The sequence below is a fragment of the Peromyscus maniculatus genome, chromosome 23 (assembly GCF_049852395.1).
Source record: "Peromyscus maniculatus bairdii isolate BWxNUB_F1_BW_parent chromosome 23, HU_Pman_BW_mat_3.1, whole genome shotgun sequence".
Lineage (NCBI taxonomy): Eukaryota > Metazoa > Chordata > Mammalia > Rodentia > Cricetidae > Peromyscus > Peromyscus maniculatus.
In genome coordinates, this window is record NC_134874.1 from 51,480,692 (window position 1) to 51,498,204 (window position 17,513).

Sequence of the window (17,513 nt, forward strand, 5' to 3'; positions counted from 1 at the left end):
GTGAATAAGCCACTGTCTGAGAGTGCACAGACAGATGAACACAAACCACTGGGGAACTAGTCCAGGAGAAAGGTCTGATTAGGGAAGTACACCTGTCCTAATGTGAGCTTAGGGATTACAAAAACCTCCCTTGATGAAAAGCAGAAGCTTGATTTATGAACACAAACCACCCAGACCCTGAAAACAGAAACAGAGTAAAGCTCCTACCTCCAGAGGCAGCTAACAGAGGAACAGAACTGCAGCCTGAGACATCTGAAGCTCTGCTGTGAGGAAGGAACCACCAGGACTAGATAAAGATCTTTCAGGGAAAGTCTCTCTGAAGGAGCTGCAGGAAAGCTCTGCTTTAATTGCTTTTGTTCCTTTTCACTCACTGGCTGAGGCAAATGAACAAGCCCAGAGAGAATATTGGTATTAGGGATGCTCCCCTCTGTGCATACTAATGGGGCCTGTGTGAATCTGATCTGGGGCCAATATCAGATGAAAGAAAAATACCTAGCTAGGGCAGCTCAGGGAGAACAGAAATCTCTCCATCTTCCATGGTGAAAAAGTGGAAAACAAAAAACAAAACAAAACAAAAAACTTGACTCAAACCTCCCAGACAAGAAGCATGAAAACAAGCCTGGTAAAAGGGGACCAGAAGTTGACTCCTGGACCCGAAAGTATTTATGGGAAATGGAGTCTTTAAGATAGCTCACAACTGCAGGCTGATATAAGAGAAATGCATTCTGGGAAAGGTAGTTTTTCCACTAAAGATGGCCATGCTGCCTAGAAATACTTCTTTTTTTTTCCAACTCAAAATGAAGTTTCTTTCCTAAGCATTGCTAGAAAGTTTAGGTTTCCTTTCCAAAAAGTTGAGAGCAAACAAACAGCTTGCCTCACAAGAGATAATTTAAAAGAAAAAAAGCTTATGTGCTGTGGGATGTTCTGTATGTCCTGTGGGAGCCCTTCTTGGGTTCTTTGTGGCGTTACCCAGCAGGTCCGCATAGAGGATGATTAGGACCATGGGCCTGAGTGCAGGTGTCTGAGATGGTCTGCACTTGGCTGTGCTGGGGGATGGTCTGTATGTCAAGTTGTTCTGATTGATCAATAAATAAAACCTGATCGGCTGTGGCTAGGCAGGAAGGATAGGTGGGACTAACAGAGAGGAGATATAAAAGGACAGAAAGGCAGAAGGAGACGCTGCAGCCGCCGCAATGACCAGAGAGACTGCCAGATGCCGCCATGACCAGCAGCATGTGAAGATGCCGGTAAGCCACCAGCCACGTGGCAAGGTATAGATTTATGGAAATGGACTAATTTAAGCTATAAGCACAGTTAGCAAGAAGCCTGCCACGGCCATACAGTTTGTAAGCAATATAAGTCTCTGTGTTTACTTGGTTGGGTCTGAGCGGCTGTGGGACTGGCGGGTGACAAAGATTTGTCCTGACTGTAGGCAAGGCGGAAAACTCTAGCTACACTTATGAGATTGAGTTGTGTTTAAGATTCCAGAGAAACAATGATAGCATTAAAAAATATTCATTGTAAACTTAGAATACAGCTTTTAAAAAATTAAGGAGAAAAACTGTCTTAAGAGTTTGTTGAATGTCAGCTCCTATGAAAATCTAAAAGGACTGTGAGCTTGGAGCTGCTCTGCCTTTGACCAGTAGCAGATCTGACATACAGGCCCCTTTGAGAAAATTCCTTATATTGCCTAATAGCTGCACAAAAAAAAAATTTGCTAAGAACTTTACAGCAGTTCAATATGGTAATTTCACCCTCATCCAGAAGCCAAACTTTTGGTAGAGCAAACCAAAAGATCTGCTGTAAGAGGAACGTTTGTCTGAATCATGGCACAGAGAAGCTGCTAAGAATTTGAGTAAAGGGATAGGCTCTAGTTTGAAACTGTTTGCTAGTGAGCACATTTTCTGTTCAGGGACAGTTGAGAGAGCCTGGTAAGAAAGATAACTAGGAAAAAATAACTTTACCCCAAGGATTATAGCCTTAACAATAACACTACAAAGTCACTCAGATATATGTTATGCCCCTTAGAATGTTTTTCTTCTCATTCTTTTTTTTTTGGGGGGGGGGGGTTGAAAAATTACTCTCTGTCTTGTTGGAAGATAATGTAAATGTTAAGAAATCTTTTAGGTGTTTGGTAAGTTAGATATAGTCATAGCTCTATAGAGAGTTTGCTTAATAGTTCTTATGAATATAAGTTTGTAAAATAGATCCATAGAATTTCTTTAAGACATGTAGTAAGAATATTAACTTGTATGGTAGTCCCATAGAATTTCTTTAAGAATGTAAGCTTGTATGAATATAAGAAGTATATTTGCTAAGGTAGTCTTGTAGAGTTCCCTTAAGAGTATGAGCTTGTAAGAATATAATTAAGTATATGTTGAACGTGAGTTTGTGAAAAAGTGTAAATGTTAAATGTGAGTCTATGCTTAATGTATATGAGGAAGGAACTTGAGACACAGAAAACTGCATCCATAGTGAACTGCAAGCTAGCAGTCTGGGCTGTTTCAGAAACTTCAGAAGCTGCTAAGAATGGCAGATGCCAGAGCCACCACAATGGCCATGGCCAGGCATCCCCAGCTGAGACCTGTATAACATCAACACAGCACAGAAAAACCTGAGCTAGTAGCAAAAACGTTGCAGTTTCTATGTGATAGCTAAAAGAAAGTCTCTTTAGAGAGGACTTTCCACAACCAGCTCTTATGGAACTAACAGCTTTCTCCCTGAAGGAAAAACTGCCATAAAATGGCTGCTGTAACTAAAAATGTCTCTGGCCTGAGAACAAAAGTTGCAGAGATGCTTGTTTGAACTAAAATTGTTAACTGCAAAAAGTTTTTGACTGTAAAATGTTTCTTCATATTTGGAAGTGGAATTCTAGTACCAGAATTTGTTTGAACTTTTTGAACTTACAAAAAAAATAAGGTAAAACTAAAAAAATGTTTTGGTTATGGGTTTCTTTATATTTGGAAGGCATTTACCATAATTTATTATTTGAATTTTTGGACTTAAGAAATGAGTTGGACAGTAATGATTTCTTTACAATGGGACAGTTTGAATTTACTTATGCATATAAACTGTATCCATGGTGGTGACTTAGGAACAGTTTTATGGAATTATTTATGTTAAAAATGTAACTGTTTAAATGGAAAATTTTATTTATTTTTTACTTAGTCTCAAGATTTAGTTTTGTGAATGCATATATGCTTTAGTAACTGTGGTGATTCATGAATTTTTTTGTGTTAAAAATGGAACTGTTTATGTAAAAATGGAACTGCTTAAAATGGAGCTATTTAAATATAGAAATTTGGGTTTTTTTCTTTTTTTCTAAAAATTATAAAGAAAATAGGGAGTGTTAATATTCCTCCATCTATTTAATTTGACAATATTTTAATGTTACTTGAGTGAATTAATATTGTGTTTTGTATAGTTCTACAAAGAAATTGTTTTTGTACAGTGTTTGTAAGCAAGTATTAATGGCTGTAGTGAGAATATTGCCTTTGAATGTATGTTTGTAGGAATTATAATGGTGTATAGTAATGTTCATATAAGAATTATTATGTTAACCTATTGATATTAATGTACCCTTGTTTGGTTAAGTTAAGAAAGTATTTAAGTTTGATGTGAATACATCAGAAGTTTATCCTATGTTTTGTTAGCAAGAAATTCAAATGGTTCTAATAAGAGTTTGCTTTAAGATGTAAGATTGAGAGAATTGTTAACTGTGTATAGCAATATTCATATTAGAATTATGTTAACCTTTAAATGTTAATGATGAAGCTATTGGTGTTTTTAAGACTGATGCAGTTGCATCAGGAGTTTCTGGATTTAAAGGGCTTGTGCAGCCAAGACTGCTTTAGTCACCTTAGTCCTGTTTTGAAAAAGAAATGCCATCTTTATCATCCTCTACTCCCATACTGGGAGGCCTGACAGGTATGGAGATTGCTGTGAGCTCTTAATGGGGGCTTGTTGTTTATTATAGATTAAGAAGGGGGGACCTATTGGAGCACATTTTTAGGTTTCCTAGTGGCTTTACTTAGCAGGTCTGCATAGAGAGAATTATTGGACCATGGGCCTGAGTGCAGGTGTCTGAGATGGTCTGCACTTGCCTGTATGGGGGCAGAGGGGAAGCCTTTTGCTCCACCCCTTGGCATTCCTTGCTATATCCTAGGGCAGAGATAGTGAGGCCCTCTTGAGACTATCTTGAATTTCTCCCTGTTTCTTTCCTCTCTATCCTTCTAACTAATATTTCCTGCTGCTCCTACTCAAGAGTACTCTAGGGGAAATGAGGCAGTGAGGGATGGCTCCACACAGAGGGACACTATTAGGAGGAATGGTTTTGTTGGTATGGGTGTGGCCTTATTGGAGGAAGTGTGTCACTGAGGAGGCAGGCTTTGAGTTCTCATATATGCTCAAGATTAGTGAATCATATCACTTCATGTTGTTTCCAAGTCAATATGTAGGGACTCTCAGCTCCTGCTCTAGCACCATGTCTATTTTAGCACCTGTATGCTGCCTTCCCACCATGATGATAATGAAGTAAACCTCTGAATTGTAAGAGAGCCACAAAAATTAATTGTTTTCCTTTATAAGAGTAATAGAAACCATAACCAGAAATAAGACAGAAATAAGTTAATATTACAGAGTTAGCAGGAAAATAACATAAAAATTCCTCAGTCAGTTAAAAATAGAGTATTCACTGTATACACTAAGTGAATAATTCCAACATCATACATATAAAAACAACACATGACATGTGCTGGTCAAGGACACATCTCCACTCATGTTTACTGAAGCTTAATTTAGAATGCACACAATTAGAAATGACTTGATTGTCTTTCAACACATGAATAAAAGATATTGTATTATTTGATTTTTTAATGCAGAGAAAACATTTTTCTTTTGGTTTTGAGATTGTAATATAATCATGCCTGTTGTCATCTCCCTTTCCTCCCTTCAAATTTTCCCATACATCTATCCATCGGCTCTTTGATTATCAGGAGTTGTATCATCAGTAACTATTATTACATATATCATGCATATATGTATATACATATGTATTCCTACATACATATAAGTAGTATTCAACCTTTCAAGAAAGGTAATCCTATTATTTTGAACATAGAGATGAATGCAGAGATTATGTTCAGGAACATGAGCTAAGCACAAAAAATCAAATGCTGTCTGACCTCATTGAAACCTGGATCCTAAAGTCAATCCCCTGACCTAAGTTTGAATGGTGACTGTGAGAGGCTGAATATCAGGGTTGAGGAATTGCTTGTCAAAGAACACTTTTCAGTGACAAAAGAGGGGTAACTTAAAGAAATACTTCAAGGTGTGTGCAGAACAGCTAATAATAATAATAATAATAATAATTATTATTATTATTATTATATACATTGTTGAATTGAAAAGTACTTTGTGTATATTTTAAGGACTCCAATAATCAAATTTTGTAAGGTTATACATAAGAGACATTCATTTATTTATTTATTGAATATAATTACTTGATTTCTCCTTCCATTTATGTACTCCAAATTCTCCAGTGTAGTCCTCATTGCTCCTATGAAAATCCATGGCCTATTTTTTCATAAATTGTTGCTACCTAAGTAACATATATACATATACAAAAATTTCATTTATCTTATACTATATAATAATTATCTGTAATATATAAAAAATCATGAAATTATATCAACCGCATTTCTGATGAGAGGAAGAAGTGTAGAAATTAAGCATGATTCTATTTCATTGTGAATTTTTACAAAATATAGAGGGGAAAAGAGGTACCAGAGTGCACTAATAGCAGAACACAGATTACTGTTTTGGAACCCTAATATTTTGAATACTTGAGGTGGGAAATGACCTTCTGTACTTTTTCTGGACATCCTTACTCCTTTCTCCATCTTCATAATTATTTCTACAAGGAGGAAAGAACAGACCAGGGAGTCAAGATAGATACAAGTTCACTGTGCTTCTGAATGGCAGACACTAGAAACTGACATCACCACTTCACTCTCTTGTGAAATCATTGTAAGGAATATTACAAGTGCATGCTTTGTGGCAGCCAGCTATGGTTTTTTCTCAGTGTTTATAATTTTTATCTGTGTCTTCCAAAATAGCAATCTAAATCAAACAATCTGGATGACCCACAATTCTGTCTCAGGCTATGGTGCTCTTGAGAAGTCACTGTGGACCATTATGAAATCATAGAGGTGGGGGGAAGAAGGAAAGAAACAAACATGTTTTCCACCAGCATAGAGGATGCAGGTGCAGAGCCCCAGGACTAAGATTCCCCAGAGCACACGCATGAGAGGGGAATAGAAGCAAGAAAAGCCAGCACATTCAGGGCCACTCTAGTTACAGTTAGAGGAGAAGCTGAGCACTCTGACTGACCCTCTGTTGTCTGGACTTTGCTTCTGTCTGTGCCCTTGTCTTTCATGAGAACCATAGAGTATGTGCAGCCTGAGAGCCTGATGCAACATCAGGAACAGCTGCAGCATACAGAGTCTCCTCTGATACTGTTGAGGTCTGAGCCTGTTCCATGACCTAAGCCAATCATCTCCTCCACAGCTCAGTCTAGTTGCAGGGCATTGTCTCTGTGTGGTGCAGACCCTGACATGTCCCTTCCTTTGCTTTGTCTCTTCCTACTCCTGCAGTCTTTGTTTATATTAGGTGAAATGAATCATCAGAGATGCTTTGATTACTTGAAGCCCAGAAGCTACATGAAGGCTGACATAATCCTAGGGGCATTTGTTCCCATTTACATCACAATGGAAGGATTCGAAAAAAGCCATATATTTTTTGAGATCAAACCGGATATATTTGATAATTTTCCGTAAGTATTTGTGTGTCTGTGCTAAGGGTTCTGGCTACATGACAGTGCATGCTCCTCTGTGCACATGTAATTCCTTTGAGTATAATGAACTGTATAGACACAAATGTGAAACTCATTTGCAAACTTTCCTCCTCCTTATGCATCTTACAGACCTTTGCTTTCCTTTTGTTTATTTTTCAGTCAGGTAGAGATCAAAGAGGGAAAACAACTTTTGTGTCTGTCCATTCTGTGAGTCCACAGACAGGCTTATATTATTTTCACACATTGACTCTAACATGACAAGGGGAGGCTCCACCCTGTTCACATATATTTGAGAATCTAAATGACTCTTGTTGGAATGTCTGTTTCTTTCTACAGACCTGGAGAGTTTCTGCTAAATCCCCATGTCTTTAATACATATCTTAGCATTTCCTATTCCACAGGTTCTTTGATCGGTCTCTTTAAAATATCTCAGGGTTTGGACACTGTGGTCATGTTTATTACTTATTAATTCCTTATTGATATTTTAATGCAGTGTTCTGAAATCACATCCTTTATGCCTGATTAGTCTATCTTCTGCTTAGTCAGTTCTCCTGGCATCACTTTTCCCTGTGTTTTGTTGGAGGTTTTGTGTTTTTCATTTCCAACGTTTCTATCTGTTCTCCCCGCTGGAAGAATCTCAGTTTCCATTTAGGATTTGATTTTCTTGGTACTGAGTCTTTGAGATATATATATATATATATATATATATATATATATATATATATATATATATATATATATATATATATACATACATATATATATATATATATATATATAATTGCTGTTGTTCTTGTCCCTTAGCCTTTGTTTTCCTGTACAGTGTTGCATCTTGTCTCAATGCCCAGTTGGTTTTTCTTGCTTGTTTCTATGTTCTTTTGAGACATCTTCTTTTTGCCTTTTGAACTACTAATCTGGCACTTGGTCTCTCTCAGTATCGTTGAGTTCTTTTGTTGGTTTTTTATGATATTGTGGAGGATTTATTTGGCCTTTCTTTTCCATATTTCCTACTTTTTTCTATTGTTGCTATTGTTGGTACCTTTGTTCATTTGAACATAAATTCTAGATTAAGATGGTCCTCACTGAGAAGTATCTTCTTTAAGATCCAATCCATGCACTGCTCTGTGAGCAGGAAACAGTCTTCCAGGCCTGTAGTCCTGATAGTTGTGGTATTATGGGGTATGTGAAAAGAAAAATGCCAACATACATGCCTAATTTATTTAGCACTTAAAGTTCTCTTAGGAATGCTTTTACAAGACGGAAAGACTGTAGTTCAGTATTCCGCTACAGCAGGAGGTGGAGGGAGTCCCAAGGCCAGGAGGAGAGAGTCCATCCTCAGGGATAGACAGTAGAGAGGAAAGCTGGAACTGTTTATTGACAGGAGCTTTTTTCGGGAGTTTGTTTTATCTGTCATAGGTTGAGTCAAGTCATGACTGCCTGAAGCTTCCATTAATTTTTTTAAGTTACTCTCGGAGATCAAAGTTTTAGATATATTGTCATGAACACTGTCTGTAATCTGTGCTCAAATCCTCATTGTATAAAAGAACAAAACCAGTGTTTGTGTGCAGCTGGGGTAGACTTGTACTTTATAGACTTAGTAAAAACTTGGGGACCCAAAGGATGGTTCTCAGTTACAAATGTGAATCCTTTTTCTTCTGGCCAAGTTTTACACACACACACACACACACACACACACACACACACACACACACGACATGGATATTTTCAGCACAATCAGCCAGCAGCACTTTTAAGTCTATGTTTAGTAAACAATGAAAGAAAATTAAAAATTTTGGACTGTGACTATGATAACAGTAGCCAGTGCTTTACCAAGGATAGATTACTAGCTTATCAGAACTACACATACTACTGTCATAAAATTCTGAAACTTAGAAATCTTTAAGTCTTATTTTCACATACCTTGAGTCACTTCCTCAGACCTTTGCAACTTGTGTGTACATAATATATCCCTTCCTATGACCCTCAAACTTACATCAACTTTAATCCTTTTTTTTTCTATCCAATCATTTACCAGAAGACATATATGGCTCATTAATAGGAAGAATGATTGAAAAGCAAGTTCCTTTAATAAATGAACAGTAAAAAGTTTTTTTTTTTTCTTTTTGCCGAGTAATAGCACTATAGCTTCGGTTTGGTTTTCATTTAAACCTAGTTTGTGAGGATATCTTTTTCAGTATGAAGCCTGTCAGCAAGATGACACTGTCTGTGAGTCTGCCTTCTTCAGCAGATGACCTATTATTTTAAAAATAAACAGGACATAATTTTCAAATGTTATGTGGACTGACCATGCAGTTGTAGCATTTTTGGGAGGAGCTGGGTAGGTCTGCTTGTTTCTGCTAAACTTATAAAACAACAACTTGTTAGCACCACCATCAGAAATCAGAGAGACAAATTTGAGTAGGAAGTATATCAAAACAACCCCTGTATTAGTTAAAATGACAGAGACTTACCTGATACCTAAGCATCCATCTGGAATTTTCCATGGTGGTCTCTATGACTCTGTTGGGAGCAGGGCTCTCACTTTTTGGGTGTCACACAAGACACTATTAAGACTTTGGTTGACACAGGGGAGCATCTACCTTCAAACACCAGACTCATGAGGTCTGAGAGATGTTTCTGTGAAGGAGGAACTAGGGAAAATTGACCTACCTTGGCTGGGCAGAGTAGAGCATCTAACTCAATAGTGTCTACATTTTGTTGTGGACCTGGGGGTAGGTAAATGGTGTGCCAGGTATGAGCCCAGTTGTCCACATTAGCACAACCCAGGAAAGATCAAGGTGGAGTATGTTCTTCCACCATATTTGTGAATAGTCTCAGAAGCTGATTCTAGAAGCTGGTATTTTTGTGTATCAGGGGAAGCTTTTTTTGTTAAATAGTCTACATTCTATATTCAGCAGATCTCTCTGAGGGACATCATCTAATTTATTAACTATACCTGATTTTAAACACTTTACTTATTTTCAGTTACTTACTTCATGTTTATCCTTGATGGCATGTACATAAGGCTATGGCTTTCCCCTCTGTAAATGAATTACATTTATTTATACTCAGCATCACCAAAACCACAGTTGGGAGCACAGTAAAAAGTTTGATCATTTATAAAGTAACTGACTGTTGCTTAGATTCTAATGGCTCCCTTGTGGGAGGGGGTGAGAAGGCACAGCATCATTGGCACAGACACCAAGACATTAAAGGCAAATAACGAACTCCCTTATTCAATAGCAGGGAAGCCCTTATATACCTTCCTCCCAGTGCCTAGTCTGTGTGGTCATCCCTCATTGGCTGGGCATGATCAGGAACTTAGACAGGGACTATTGCTATGTCCTAGGCAGACTCTGCATGATCAGGAACTCTGACAGTGACCAGGACCTCTGACAGTGATCAGGAACTCTGATAGCTCCTGTTGCTAGGCCCTCAGGCAGACTCCAGGTTGGCTCTGGGTTGGAAGTACATTATGTGCATGCCTTGGCTACTGGTCTGAGCCATTTTCCTTGACCCTATGGGCCTATCTAAGTACAACTGACCATTAACTTATGTGTCTTAATTATCTTCTACAATTTATACCAAGTTCATAGTTTATATAAGATTAGAATTTTACAGTTTTATCCCTGTAAATCTGAGCCTTAAAATTTTGAGTTGAAGATTTAATTGAAGATCCTTTAGCATCAAAGTAAAACCTTAAACCATAAATACAGTCCACATTGTACAGTTTAGCTTTGTCAAAAATCAGATGTTCATAGGCATGTGGATTAATGTCAGGTCTTCAATTTGATTCTGTTGGTCCACATATCATTTTTTATGCCAATACAAAGCTGTTTTTATTACTATAGCTCTATAGTAGAGCTTGAGATCAGGGATGGTGATGCCTCCAGAGGTTGCTTTATTGTACAGGTTTGTTTTATCTATCTTGGGTTTTTGTTTTTCCATATGAAGTTGAGTATTGTTCTTTCCAGGTATGGGAAAAAATGTGTTGGGATTTTGATGGAGACTGCATTTAATCAGTAGATTGCTTTTGGTAAGACTGTCATTTTAACTATTTTATTCCTACCTATCAATGAGAGTGGGAGATCTTTCCCTTTTCTGATATCGCCTTCAGTTTCTTTCTTCAAAGACTTGAAGTATTTGTGATACAGTTCTTTCACTTGCTTAGTTAGAGTTACCCCAAGGTATTTTATATTATTTGTGGCTATGGTAAAGGGTGATATTTCTCTTATTTTTTTTTCAGCCCATTTATCATTTGTATGTAGCAGAGCTAAATTTTTATTGAGTTAATCTTGTATCCTTCCACATTAATGAAAGTGTTTATCAGCTATAGAAGTTCCCTGGTAAAATTTTTGGGGTCACTTATGTATACTATCATATCATCCACAAATAGTGAAAGTTTGACTTCTTCCTTTCCAATTTGTATTCCTTTGATCTCCTTTTTTTTTTTTGTATTATTGCTCTGGCTAGAACTTCAAGTGCTATATTGAATAGATACTGAGAGAATAGACAGCCTTGTCTTGTTCTCATTTTAGTGAAATCGCTTTGAGTTTTTCTTCATTTAATTTGATATTGGCTGTTGGCTTGCAGTAAATTGCCTTTATTATGTTTATGTATGTTCCTTGTATTACTGATCTCTCCAAGACCTTTACCATGAAGGGGTGTTGGATTTTGTCAAAGGCCTTTTCAGCATCTAATGAGATGATCATGTGGTTTTTTTTTCTTTCAGTTTTTTTATATGGTGTATTACATTGATAGATTTTCATGTGTTGAACCGTCTTTGCATCTCTGAGATGAAGCCTACTTAATCATGGTAGATAATTTTTTTATGTGTTCTTGGATTCGATTTGCCAATATTTTACTGAGTATTTTTGCATCAATGTTCATGAGGGAGATGGATCTGTACCTCTCTTTCTTTGTTGCATATTTGTGTAGCTTGGGAATCAGAGTAACTATAGCCTCATAAAAGGAGTTTGGTAATGTTCTGCCCATTTCTATTGTGTGGAACAATTTGAAGAGTATTGGTATTAAATGTTCTTTGAAAATCTGGTAGAATTCTGCACTGAAACCATCTGGTCCTGTGCTTTTTTTTTTTTTTTTTTTTTTTTTGGTTAGGAGACTTTTAATGACTGTTTCTATTTCCTGAGGGGTTATTGGTCTATTTAAATTGTTTTTCCTGTCTTGGTTTGACTTTGGTATGTGGTTCCTAAATAGAAAATTGTCTATTTCTTTTAAATTTTCTAATTTTGTGGAGTACAGGTGTTTGAAGTATGACCTGGTGATTCTCTGTGTTTCCTTGTTGTCTGTTGTTATGTCTCTCTTTTCATTTCTGATTTTATTAATTTAGATGCTCTCTCTCTCTGCCTTTTGGTTAGCTTGGATAAGGGCTTTTCTATCTTGTTGATTTTCTCAAAGAACCAACTCTTTGCTTCATTGATTCTTTGATTTGTTTTCTCTGTTTCCATTTTATTGATTTCAACTCTCAATTTGATTATTTCCTGGTATCTATTCCTCCTGGATGAGTTTGCTTCTTTGCTTCTTTTTGTTTTAGAGCTTTTAAAGTGTGCTGTTATGTCACTAGTGTGAAATTTCCCCAACTTCTTTATGTGGGCATTTAGTGCTATGGATTTTCCTCTTAGCACTGATTTCATAGTGTCCCATAAGTTTGGGTATGTAGTACATTCATTTTTATTGAATTCTAGTAAGGCTTTAATATCTTTCTTTATTTCTTTTTTGACCCAGTGGTGATTCAGTTTGGCATTATTCAGTTTCCATGAGATTGTCGGCTTTCTGTAAATTTTTTTCTTAAAATCTAACTTTAAGCCATGGTGGTCCAATTGAATACATGAGGTTATTCCATTTTTTTGTATCTGTTGAGATTTGCTCTGTGACTGAGTATCTATCTGGTTGATTTTAGAGAAAGTTCCTTTGGGGAGCTGAGAAGAACATATATTGTTTGTTATTAGGGTAGAATGTTCTGTAGATATCAATTAAGGCCATTTGAGTCATAACATCTGTTAGTGGTGAGAGTGGGGTGTTGAATTCTCCCACTATTAATGTGTGGCATTTGATGTGCGATTTAAGCTTTAGTAATGTTTCTTTTACATATGTGAGTGCCTTTATATTTGGGGCATAAGTGTTCAGAATTGAGACTTCATCTTGGTGGATCTTTCCTGTGATGAATATGTAGTGTCCTTCCTGATTGATTTTAGTTTGAAGTCTATTTTGTTAGATATTAGAATAGCTACACCTGCTGGCTTCTTAAGGCCATTTGATTGGAAAGCCTTTTCTCAGTCTTTTACTCGGAGGCAGTGGCTATCTTTGAAATTGAGGTGTGTGCAGCAGAAGGATAGTTCCTGATTTTGTATGCATTCTGTTAGGCTATGTCCTTTTATAAGAGAATTGAGTCCATTGATATTAAGGGATGTTAGGAAGCAGTGATTTTTTTTTTGGTTGTAGTGTGTGTGTATTTCCCTTCTTTTGGGGTTATCTGTTGCTTGTGGTTTTGAAGGTACATCTGACTTCCTTAGGTTGGAGTTTTCCTTCTAGTGCTTTCTGTAGAGCTGGATTTGTGGATAGGTATTATTTAAATCTGGTTTTGACTTGTAATATCTTGTTCAGTCTGTCTATGGTGATTGAAAGTTTTGCTGGGTATATTAACCTAGGCTGGCATTCATAGTTTCTTATTGTGTGCATTACATCTCTCCAGGACCTTCTGGCTTTCAAAGTCTCCATTGAGGAGTGAGGTGTCATTCTGATGGGTCTGCCTTTTTAAGTCACTTGACCGAGAAAGGAGAAACTTTGCTGCTCTTACTATTCTTTCTTTATTCTGTATGTTTGGTGGTTTAATTATTATGTGGTTAGAAGACTTTTTGGGGGGTTCTAGTCTATTTGGTGTTCTATAAAGTTCTTGTATCTTCATCGGTATTTCCTTCTTTATGTTGGGAAAGTTCTTTCATGATTTTGTTGAATATATTTTCTGTACCTTTGAGTTGGTATTCTTCTCTTTCTTCTATCCCTATTATTCATAGGTTTGGAGTTTTCATGGTATCCAAGATTTCCTGGACATTTTGTGTTATGACTCTTTTGGCTTTATTGTTTTCTTTGACCAATGAATCTATTTCCTCTCCTGTATCTTCTATACCAAAAATTCTCTCTTCCATCTCTTGTATTCTGTTGGTTATGCTTGCATCTGTGTTTCCTGATTGTTTAATCAGATTTTCTATTTCCAGCATTTCCTTTGTTTGTGTCTTCTTCATTGTTTCTGTTTAAAATTTCAGGTCTTGAACTGTTTCCTTCACATTTTATTTGCTTTTTCATGGTTTTCTTGGCTTTCTTTAAGGGATTTATTGATTTCTTCCAATTTTTTTGTTTGTCTTTCCCTCAGTTTCTTTAAGGAAAAGTTTCATTTCCTCTTTAAAGGCCTCTAGCATCTTTATTTAGTTATTTTTAAGGTTACCTTCTGCTTCTTCTACATTGTGATATTCAGATCTTGCTGTTGTAGGCGGGCTAGGTTTTGGTGATGCCAGAATGCTCCTTATGCTGCTGTATGTATTTTTGCACTGACATCTACCCATTTCTTCCTCCAATAGTTGCAAGAGGTGCCTGTGTCCAAGTGAGGTGCTCTTGGTCCACTTTGTGCTTTCTGTGTCTGTGTCACGGGGGGGGGGGGGGGGGCTTCTGGGTCCAATCTTAACTCTTGGTCTAATTGAAGCTGGCAGATTGTGTATGTCAGGGAACTGCTCTTGGTCCAGTCCAAGCTAGCTGATTCTGAGACTCAGAGAGCCTCTCCTGATCTTATTAGGGCTCTTGGTCCAGTCAGAGCTGGCAGATTCTGTGTCTCAGGAAGCATCTTTTGGTCCAATATGAGCTAGCAGATTGTGTGTCTCAGGAAGCTACTGGTATCACAGGGTGATGCTATTGGGGTAGGGCATGGGTCTTGTAGATTGCTGGGTCCTATGGGGAGTTTTGGTGGGGGAGCCTGACACAGGAAATTTACCTCCTGGCCAGCAACTCTTTGTCCAATGAGAGCTGGCATTTTTCATGTTGTCACAGGTAGATGGTTATAGTGGTAAGGCGTGGGTCCTGTAGAATGCAGAGACTGATGGGGGGTTTTGGTGGAGGAGCCTGCCCACAGGAGTGTTTTCTACTGGCTGACAACTTGGGCAGATTTGGGTAGGGGTTATCATGGACAGGCTATGTCCTAGGGCCTGGACCCTTCAGGCAGGACTCTTTGGGTGGGAGAAGAGTTACTCACCTCTTGGTCTAATGAGAGCTGGTAGATAACTTATCTCTGGAAGTTACTGGGGCCACACGCAGATGGGTATTGGGTAGGGCATTGGTCTTATAGATTGTAGAGTCCACTGGGGGATTTTGATGGGGGAGCCTACCCACAACACTTTTTCTTGCTGGCCAGCAACTGGGACAGAGTTGGGTCAGGGTTCTTGGAGACTGCTTGTGTCCCAGGGCCTGGGTCCTAGAGGCATGACTGCCTGGGTGGGAGAAGAATCCCTCACCTCGTGGTCCAATGAGAGCTGGCAGATTCATCAAACATTTGCTGTAAGTTCTGTTTTCCACAAACAGTCATTGAATTAAAGTCACATATACAGTGTGCTGTGTCATATGGATCTTCCAGAACGAGAGTTAAATTAAAGTTACACAGAAGCATGATGTAGATTTTATATCTCCCAATCCTTTTTTAAAAATAAAATTTACCCTAACTTTTTGTTACAGATTTTACAGATTTTTCAACCACATTCAATGAATTTACAAAGCCTGAGATAGAGAAAGTTTACAGACTTTTCTTACAAACATAAAGATAAACTTTATACTTTAGTAAAAGTTTTAGGGATAAAAGAGAGGGAAGCAGATTAGCATCCCTGACCTGTATAGGGAATGATTTACTTTTTAGCTGTTTTTAAACACACAGCATTGTTTCCTGTGCTATTCTGCTTTCTCTACTTCTCTTGTCACAGGTTGAGTTGGCTCACCTGACACAGGGCAGATTTGAATGAAACCCTTAAACAGAAGGCTCAGGTCTGGAGGGAGAGAACTAATACCCAACCCCACAGACACTTTATTTATAGAACACAAAAGCAAGAAACAATTTTAATATTATAATATTATCCATACCCCAAAGATATGTGAATGTTTGTAAAAGTGTATCCAGTGATGAGAGTAGGAACTGGAGCAAGCAGAGAAGAAAGAAGGCTCTGAGATAACACAAGAGCAGGGAGCTAAGACCCCAGAGACAAGAGATTTTTGAGAGGAGAGAGAGAGGGGGGGAGGGGGGGAGAGGGAGAGGGAGAGGGAGAGGGAGAGGGAGAGGGAGAGAGAGAGAGAGAGAGAGAGAGAGAGAGAGAGAGAGAGAGAGAGAGAGAGAGAAATTTAGTTTGGGACCATATGCTTGTGATAACAGAAATTGTTACAGTCTGTGAGCATGTGGAAGTACAGTGTGCCATGTATATTCACTGAGCTGTCCTGAGGCCAAGTCTTTTGCAATAAGACAACTAGGATTAATGAAATCTCCAAGTCTGAGAAGGAAAAGATATTGGAGAAGGCACTTGAGGAGTATGCAGAGCAAGCTCCAGGCGTAAGGAGGGAACACACTGGGTGGGAGAGCAAGGATGGGAGAGAGAAGGGTAAGTGTCCCGGTGACAAGAATTTCAACCATGAGGTCTCCAAGTGACCTAGAGATTTGTCAGAAGGAAATGTCTGAAATAACAAGGGAGCAGCATCCCTTTCTATGTGACTGACACACAGGCTACACACACTCTAGACAACACATTCACAACTCAACATGGAGTGGCCTCAAGACTGTGTCTCAAACATTTTCACTTCATCTAAAACCAGAGAAGTTGGGATAATGGGAAACAGAGATCCCAATGTCTTATCAACAAGCATTGATTTAACTCTAGATAAAACAAACAACCCAATTTAAAACACATGACACTGAAATGAGAGTGCAGAAAACATGAAATACAAATGGCTGAGAAAGATTTTAAAGGTGTTCAATCTCCTTAGCAACCAGTGAAATAAACATTAAAGCTTCTTTGATATTTTGTCTTCCCCAAGAATGCAAATTACAACAAATGCTGGCCCTTATGTGGGTTAAGGGGACCACAGACTGCTGTAGGCCCTATGTAAATTAGTGTGGAGGCTTTCTAAAAGTGTGGGGAAAGATCTACAATATCCTCTATGTTTATCAATCCTGGGTATATACATAAAGGCCTACACATCCTACTAAAGAAATTCTTGAACATCCAGGTTCATTGTTGCTATATTCACAGTAGCCATGAAGTGAAATCATAGATGTCCCTCTACTGATGTATGGATATTGAAACTGTAGTACATGTACACCAACTGATTTTATCCAGCTGAAAACACAAATAGAATTATAAAATTTACTTGGATGCAGCTGGAATTACCATTCTGAATAGGGTAACCCAGACACAGGAAGACAAAGCCAGATGCTTTCTCTCATATGCAGATGCTAATTTTGAATATTCACGTATCTCTACTTAACTGTTGTACCCATGTAAATCAGGGAACTATTAAGGTGCAATGGAGAAGGGATTTCACTAGCAGAGGAATGGAGCACATGTGGTATTAACAGGGGAATGGAAATACTGGAGCAGGAAGGATTAGGCAGTGAGTG

At 38.0% G+C, this 17,513-nt stretch overlaps 1 protein-coding gene across 2 annotated transcripts in view; it reads left to right on the forward strand.

Moving 5' to 3' along the window:
• Nucleotides 1-17,513, forward strand: part of LOC102928204 (vomeronasal type-2 receptor 26-like) — a 144,767-nt gene that overhangs the window by 75,562 nt on the left and 51,692 nt on the right. Inside the window, exon 3 of one of the 2 annotated variants that reach the window (XM_076561403.1) lies at nucleotides 6,654-6,832. The exons of the other annotated variant lie outside the window; for it this stretch is intronic. Within the exon in view, the coding sequence (XP_076417518.1) occupies nucleotides 6,675-6,832 (158 nt within the window). The 5' untranslated portion in view covers nucleotides 6,654-6,674. The remainder of the gene's footprint in view (nucleotides 1-6,653; nucleotides 6,833-17,513) is intronic. 2 annotated transcript variants of the gene reach the window in all.